This window comes from Cyprinodon variegatus, unplaced genomic scaffold, assembly GCF_000732505.1.
Source record: "Cyprinodon variegatus isolate N-32 unplaced genomic scaffold, C_variegatus-1.0 Scaffold1306, whole genome shotgun sequence".
NCBI lineage: Eukaryota > Metazoa > Chordata > Actinopteri > Cyprinodontiformes > Cyprinodontidae > Cyprinodon > Cyprinodon variegatus.
In genome coordinates, this window is record NW_015151759.1 from 29,151 (window position 1) to 37,225 (window position 8,075).

An 8,075-nucleotide genomic window follows, 5' to 3' on the forward strand; every position below is an offset into this window, starting at 1 on the left:
GGGGGGGGGGGGGGGGGGGGGGGGGGTTAGCTTTAACTAAGATCTGTTGGTGCATCCAAACCATTGATCTGGGACCTGTTTAAAGCATAAAGATGTAAACATTGGTTCTGCACATGGCTGGAATATTCAGGCTCATTTTACTGAAAGAAGAAAAGTCCAAACAGTCATGTTTCAGTTGCACTACCTTTCCTGCTGCAGTCAACAACTCGGTGACGGAGAACCGGAAGCCTGGCATTCCTTCTGTGTTTGGTCGTTCACGTGCTTCCATGGAGGAGCAGCATCATGGTTGGTAGCAGCATGAATCCCGCCTGTCTTCACCCATAACTCTGCTGCCTGCTTTAGCTGCTCCAATCAGCCAGCACCGCATGGTTTGATGCTGTTTCGGATCAAGAAGCAAACCTCACATGGGACCAGTGAGGGAAAGAAGCTCCAGCCAAAGACCTCGGCACAGCTTGTGGAAAATACTTTGTTCTTGGAAAATATGAACTCAGCTGACAGTTTGCTTATTTTCAAGAAGCTTGCTCTGTGGGGCTTTGTTCTGTTTCACGCCTCTGATGTTTAAACTGCTTCTAGCTAGCCTGCCATGCACCTGGTACCTTCACCCAGACCTGCGGTGTTATTTTAATGCTTTTTGCTTGAGTTTGAGCTCGCTTGGCGGAAGACACGATGCTGTAAAGATGATGTGGATAGAAACGACTGCATGTGTGCACTGATCACTATCCATAGTGATGTGGAAACAGCAGTTGGTGTATGAGTATCTTTGTGTGTGAAACAATGAAAAATTCATGCAGACCTTTATTTCACTTGGTCTCACATTGTAATCATGAGCAGAAAACATAATTACAGAAGTTTCCATTCAGACCGTCCAGTTATAATCTGCTCTGCATTTATTGGTTCCTTCTTCTACTGGCAAACGTTCTGCTTTATGCCCAAAAATAACATAAGTTTAGTGAAGAAAGCAGGAGAGTTCTTAGAAATCAAACTACTGAGACTGCAAACATTCCTCTGTCATATTTACATGGAGCTGATTGGAAGGCATGCCTCTGCATTGTTTCAAGTTACAAGCTAAAATCACTCCGTCGTCTTTCATGTTTCTGGTTTTGCATTTATGCCATTTAGCTTTGGAAGACGTTCAATTCCCTGATTGTGAGGAATTCTGGCTTCTTCTTAAATGGAGGAAAGGGGTGTAATTGGTTGCAGGTTCTGGACCTTGCAATGAAAAACATATACCGGCTTGTGAATATAGAGTGGATTGTTCATGTTTTAAGGTCCATTTGGCTTTGGGGAGTCAGAACAGAACTCTGTATTGGTTAAACATACATTTTCCCAGGAGATTAAAGAGAACCTGGATACATGTTTTGTTTTATGAAGACAGAATTTCCTCAGAAGCCAAAACTTCGGCCTGGCTCTCATTTCTGCCTTGCACCACTTCAAAAACACATAAAAGCACACAATCTTACTCGGGTAGAGGAACTGGACCAATGGTTTCCATCAAAAAGAAAAGAGCAGCTTTGTTTTATTTTTTGCATTTACAGAAAGTCGTTAATGGTTCAAAGTTCAAAGACAGAACTTGAGTAGATCAACCATATTCTGCTTGTTTTAGGGTCTTCTGTTCGCACAGCTCTCAACAGCAGGCCAAACGATGTAAGAAAACCTGGAGAAACTGGTAAAAACCTGTAAATCTTAGCATTCTCATTTCACACTTATGTTTAGACACCTTTATAATCCAGTTTTCTTCAGACAAGGTGAACCGCCCGGAGAAAAGTGGAAACCCGGAAACCCTGAAAGTTAAAGTCCAAGCTGGAACGACCAAACCAACAAAACAGGAACGCAGACAAACAATCAGTACTGCGGCACCAACAGCCGGTAAATAATCAGGGCGGAATGATCCGGAAGTTGAAAGTTTGTGGGTGGAGCTTTGTTTTAGCAGCTGGTGCCATTATCAAGTTTATTTCCTCACCTGTTACAACATTCCTTTCTTTAGTGACTCGACAGGAAAGCTGGGAGGATTCTGACCTTTTCAAGTCGCAACCAACGTCTGATGTTGATGCGCTGGGAAAGAAGCGTTATGTGGGTAAGCAGAAATAAGCCCAACTTGTTCCTTCTGTTCCAAGCACTGACTTGTGGGAACAAACTTCCTGTAAAGTTTTATTCCCTGAATGAAATAATCTTCTATCCACAGCTCCTCATGTGGTCTACAAAACCGGTAAGAAGCCTGATGAACCGTGCTCCATCACCTCCTCCCTTAACTACTTCCCTGAAGATGAGCCTGGAGAGGTGAATGTGACATCTCCTCCAAGGAATCCACCTTCCAACCTCACTGTGGTGACGGTGGAGGGATGTCCTTCCTTCATCATCCTGGACTGGGAGAAACCCGACAACCACACCACCGGTAGGTCATCATTAACTGCCTACGGTGAGGTGCTGAATGTTACGCAACAAACAGCAAGTCTATTGTCCTTTCTGCAGAATATGAGGTCATTTCCACTGCCAAAGGACCAGATGGAGAACGGGTTTCCATCCTAACTACCAACCAGACTCACACTGCAGTGGAGAACCTCAATCCTGAGAGCAGGTATTTCAGTTATCTGGCCTTGCTTTGGCCAGGCTCATTCTGCAGAAGGTTATAATTCTGAGGTAGTTCAGCTGTCCCAATGACCCATGAAGACGGATCTGTCAGCAGATGGAGTTGCAAAGGTTCCTGTCTACAGATGGTCAAACGATGAAGATCTAATGAATGAACTGAGACTGTAGGAGGCTGTTAGTGAAAGAGTTAGAAGGTTCTGTTAGCTTCAACCTGGGTGTTTCTGGTCTGCAGGTTCTAGATGTGGGTTCTGCTGTACGTGTTTGAGGGCAGGTCTGGTTCACTTTAGGCTCAGTTTGGGTCAGAGAGCAAGAAAAGCAAATACCAGAAATCCCCAAAATACGAAAAGTTTCCATTTCTGTGCTGCAAAGACTTGAACTGAGTTTCAAAACGACTAAATTAATGTTTCTAAAGCAGCTTTCACTCTCTCCTCTCCTTAGTTATGAGTTCAAGGTGAAGCCGAAGAACGAGCTGGGAGAAGGTCCGCTGAGCGAACCAGTGTCCTTCAACACAGAGTCTGGTCAGTTTCTCCCATCATCAGAGTTAAACCCATGCAGCTCCTGTCAGACCGACTCCTGTCTCCGCACAGCTGTAGCTACTTAAAATTAAAATGAACACCAAGTTCAGATAAATAAATGAACTGATCGGTCCAAGAAATCCATATTCTTGAGTAATCTGAACAACTGCCTGCCTGGGGCTGCTGAAATAAACAATCCATCAAATGACAAATGGGCCATGAAGGCCCTTCCTGTTGGCTGTGTTGGCTTCACTGCAGCTCAGATATTCATTATGGATCGTATTAAACACGTAGAGGTCTGAGTGAAGGAAAGCAGCCAGTCCCAAAGTCTCTCAGGGGTTAATCGTTGAAGGACTTTGATGATTGTTTTTCCTTGTTTCTCAGTCCAGTAGTCCTGGAATATATTAATATGGAAATCGTTTTCTTTGTGCAGCCGATCCGCGCGTGAGCGAGAACGTCTCAGGTAGGTTTCTTCTCCACTCTGCTGCTTCTTCATGTCTCGGCTTGATATGCAGACCTCATATGGTTTTCCATGCAGGAAAAGATGCCATCTGGACTCAGTTCCCTTTCAAGACGGACTCGTACTCTGACTGCCACGGCAAGCAGTACGTGAAGAGGACCTGGTACCGCAAGTTTGTGGGAGTCCAACTGTGTAACTCGCTGAGGTACAAGATCTATCTGGGCGAAACACTGAACGGTGAGAGCTGATTTAAAATAGGTGGAGCAGATGGACTGGGCAGGTCGGTCTGGTCCTGACCTTCTCACTTCATGTTTTGGGTCAAAGGTGAATTCCACAACATTGGTGATCAGAGCGGCTTTGGTGAGGACCACTGTCAGTTTGTGGATTCCTTCCTGGATGGGCGAACAGGCAGACAGCTCAGAGCGGACCAGCTCCCCTCCAGGAATGGTAATTATCAAGCTTCAGAACTGCAGCACCAGAACAGCGTTTATTGCTCTCTGATGGGATATAAATTACTTTGATCAGCACCGTTTCAGAGCCAGAAGTTCAGAGCAGGATCCGGTCGATCTTCTGAAGCACAGATTTGGCAAACTGTTCTTCTTTGCAGAGCCTTGTCTGTAACTCTCCCGTCTTTTCCTCCTGGTTCAGGTTTCTTTAGAGCTTTGCGCCAGGAGCCCGTCAACTTTGGACTGATAGGTGGACATTCCCACATCAACTACGTCTCCTGGTATGAATGTGGAACGCCAATCCCTGGGAAATGGTAAACGGGCTGTGATCCACAAGAAAGGAACTTGTTGCCCTCAGCTGGGGGTAGAAAAAGCATGGGTGGGGCTTAAAGCAGCTGGACCCGGAGCTTGTTACCCAGTGCTGTAAAAACCAGAACATGTACAGGACTTCCTCATCAGGGAACTGTAAGGAGAGCATTTGTACAACTATAGCGAACATGCCTCCTCCCTATTTATCAAGAACCAGTGCTACAGTGATGTTAGAGCTGGAAAAACTCAACTTAGATATATTTTATTTTTTGTTAAATCATGGGAAGCTGGCTCCCTGGAAGGTGTTATTTATCCAAAGGTCTTTGGTCTCATTTGTTCATGTTTGCTGACAGGCAGGAAGTGAAAGGGGGGGTTGGTAAAGAAGATACCATCATCCTCCACATTCACACTTTAACTGGCAGTGATTCAATGTCCCACCCCCTCCATGTTGACCATACAGTCCTCTAGGAAACTGTAACTGAAAATGAAATGTCAGTTCATACTGTTTTACTGTTTTTCTCTTTTCTGTTGCCTGCAAATGTTATTTTCTCTCCTCATGACCAAATGTTTCATTTAATTTACTGACCTACTAGTGCAGCATGATGTTGCAGCTATCCTCTAAACCAGTCGTCATGCAGCTCTGCTTCTTAGTACTTTAGAATATGTGACAGGTTTGATGCTGACAGAACAATAATTACACATTGATTGTGTAGCAGATCCGATGGAGCTTTTCCTCTTTTGCTTTTTGCACAGGAGAAATTTACGTGCTGTTAAAGAAGAAAATATTCTTAAATAGTTAACTTTGAAAAAGGTTTACTGTCTCTCTTCCTCTGGTCCCTGGCCCTCCCGGCGAGCTGCGTGTGGCCCCAAGGAAAACCAGCAATGCGTGTTGACGTCACAGAATTACAGAGTTTAATCCAATATAAGACAATGCATAAACTTAGAAATAAGACAATGCACAAACTTACACCAGAAACTGCAGAACAACGGAGACATACATTCAATTACCTGACCTAAATGGAGAGAAGGAAAGAAAGCAAAAACGTACAAAGACATCTTTGGAGAGTTGCAAGAGCAAATCTGATTTGTTACTTCTGTGTAGAAAGTTTTATCCTCTTGTATTTAATTTATTCAAATAAGGCTGGCTTTTGCTCCTCCAACCAGGAGCTATCTTGGACACTCAGAAAAACTTAGAACTTCCCCCAATTTACAGCAAACATCTGGGGTCATTTGCTTCTTTGTTTTAACAAGAAAAAGCGGAAAGCTTGTCTTGTCTTGGCCTCTAGAATTCTTAAGGTCATCTGGCTAAGATAAGATTTCACAGACAGCTGTGGAATGCGGGGCCTCTCCTACCATAAATTCTCAGGAACAAACTTAAATTCAGTAATTTGGTTCAAGGAAAGGTTATCTTCACAAACTTGTTCAAAATTAAGAAATATGTTCTCAACATACCTTTTACACATGCCATAAGATTAACTGTATTAAAAACTAAAAATAATCATTTTTCTTTAACAGTACAAACTTTCTACGGTCAGTGGTCTTTTTTTTACTCCCATTTTCCTCCAACTGAAGTGTAAAGCAGACTTCCTCTTCTTCTGATGCTAACGGCACGCAGCTAGCTGCCTGCAGCTAATGGCACTCAGCTAGCTGCCTGCAGCTAACGGCACGCAGCTAGCTGCCTGCTAGCATTTCTGCCGAGGGTTTTATTAGAGGCAATGGTGGCCTAGTGGTTGAAAATTGGGTTTGGCCTCCGATAGGTTCTGAGTTCAAGTCCAACTCATTCAATCAGCCGGTCACTCTGGGTCCATGAGCAAGACCCTGCTCCCTGGACGCCACACAATGGCAGCCCACTGCCCCCCAAAGGCTTAAAGGGTTAAATGCAGACATTGTGGGACAATAAAGGATTTATTTTTTTTTACATTTTCCAAACCAAGAAGCTAAAAAAAAAAAATAAATTCAAAGAGTTTTTTTTTTATTTCATTTTTTATTACATTTTTTTTTTAAACCAAACTGTAGGATGTTTAACTCAATTGAGCATATTGGTTCTTTAAGCTCTTTTTCTTTAGAGAGCAGAACAGGTGCTGGCCAATATTATGCCTGATTTTCTTTAACAAGATGGAAAAAGCAAATATTTTCTAAAGCATGAACAGTGGTGTTCCAACTGACTCCCTCCAAAATATGTATAAAGTGTATAAAATCTCTTAGAAAGCTCAATATAAATATGGACAGTTGTGGAAATTGTCTGCTGGTTTCTGGAAGAGTCCAGCAGTGAAATGAGAGGCACACAGATGTGGAGTTTATTGCTCCAAGGCCAAAGTCCTGAAAAGTTTCAAACATCTTTGCTTTGCCAAAATATTGATTTCATTGTTTTCATTTCCTGTTTGAGGAGGTTGAACGAGGCTTTCATACGGTGCAGTGCAGATGCAGGTCATTTTTCTACATGCTGTATCCAAGTCCTGCAGGACTGTTGCTCCCTGATCATCTAACTTTACCTTTTAGCTGCAGCTGAATGAACTCATGCAAACAGCCTGAAAATATAAAGAACAGGTTGATTAAATGCAGGAGAAACATTTGGAATAAAACGTAGAATGTATTGATTATTTATATATATATATATATGTTTGTTTCTGTATCGTTTTTAATAAAAAACATTTTTTTCAAATGTGTCTTGTGTAAGCTGACTTCTACACAAAGAGCTCATATATTCACACAATAAACCCATATAGTGGTGGAGTTGGAAGAGTCTCAGTATTAAACATGTTTTCCAGGCTTGTCTGATGGATTTCATTTAATGGATCAAATAAGCTGCAGACCCAAAACCACAGTTTCCACTGTAAACTATCCAAACTGGATGCCAGTGTTGTCTGGGCTCCAGGGAAGCAGAGAGATGATTCCCAAAGGAAAAAATGGACCCGAACTGGAATCCCTCAACTTCCAGCTCTGTCAGACACATCTAGAATATTTTCTCTGCTGCAGGTAGATTTCATGATCTTCAGTAAATCAAAGAAGCAGCAGATGAAGAAAATGTTTTGATAGCTGTCAGTTTCCGTTATTAAAACATTGATAAGCTGGTGCTTCAGTTCTTAGTCTGATCTGGACTGTTTTCATGTTTTCATCTGTAGAAGAATATAAAGGGTTAGAACGAGCAAAATGACAAACTCCATCAAACCAAAACCGTATCTCTGCTGCAATTCTAACCACTACCAGCAATACAATCTAAAATGATGCATTTTTCTTCCTTGTGTTTAAACTTTTAAGATCTTCACACATCTGTAATATTTACTAAACCTTATTAAGAGCTAAAGTGAAGTTAGGGTCACTGGTCTAAGGGAAATAATACCTAATACTGTGTTCTAAAGAGACACAGTATTAGGTCTGGCACGGAGGAAACTCGGAAATAAGGTATTTTGGTCATGTTGGTCCTCCTCCTGGTCTCTGCTCCTTAAGAAGGAATGTAATCAGCAGTGATGAGGAGCACCTGCTCGCCACGCCTGCAGAGAAGAGAGAGAGACAACCCAGCCCTGTACCCAGGCCTGGAGCACGACACAACATCCATCTACCGGTTAGTACGGTCTCACCCTACCCTTGGATTGTTTTAAGTGATTCCATATCTTTGGATTTTAAAAAGGTCATTGAGCTGGTGGGGCAACGCCCTCTATTGGCCAGCCGCCACTGGTTGAACGCTCCTAGTCCTACCTGCTTCAGGGTTTGGGATAGTAGTGATGGGCAAGTGAAGCCTCATGAAGCAATGAAGCTTTC

At 42.8% G+C, this 8,075-nt stretch overlaps 1 protein-coding gene across 12 annotated transcripts in view; it reads left to right on the forward strand.

Moving 5' to 3' along the window:
- LOC107102732 (target of Nesh-SH3-like) overlaps positions 1-6,940 on the forward strand; it is a 22,586-nt gene extending 15,646 nt beyond the window's left edge. For 6 of the 12 annotated variants that reach the window (XM_015402137.1, XM_015402139.1, XM_015402143.1 and 3 more), the window contains 11 exons: positions 199-285; positions 1,604-1,666; positions 1,741-1,866; positions 1,985-2,074; positions 2,183-2,392; positions 2,470-2,575; positions 3,025-3,104; positions 3,535-3,564; positions 3,640-3,798; positions 3,886-4,008; positions 4,210-6,940. In XM_015402137.1, the coding sequence (XP_015257623.1) occupies positions 199-285; positions 1,604-1,666; positions 1,741-1,866; positions 1,985-2,074; positions 2,183-2,392; positions 2,470-2,575; positions 3,025-3,104; positions 3,535-3,564; positions 3,640-3,798; positions 3,886-4,008; positions 4,210-4,325 (1,190 nt within the window). In that variant the 3' untranslated portion in view covers positions 4,326-6,940. The remainder of the gene's footprint in view (positions 1-198; positions 286-1,603; positions 1,667-1,740; positions 1,867-1,984; positions 2,075-2,182; positions 2,393-2,469; positions 2,576-3,024; positions 3,105-3,534; positions 3,565-3,639; positions 3,799-3,885; positions 4,009-4,209) is intronic. The other 6 variants (XM_015402141.1, XM_015402142.1, XM_015402145.1 and 3 more) reach the window with 2 other exon arrangements.
- Positions 6,941-8,075: the final 1,135 nt, after the last annotated feature.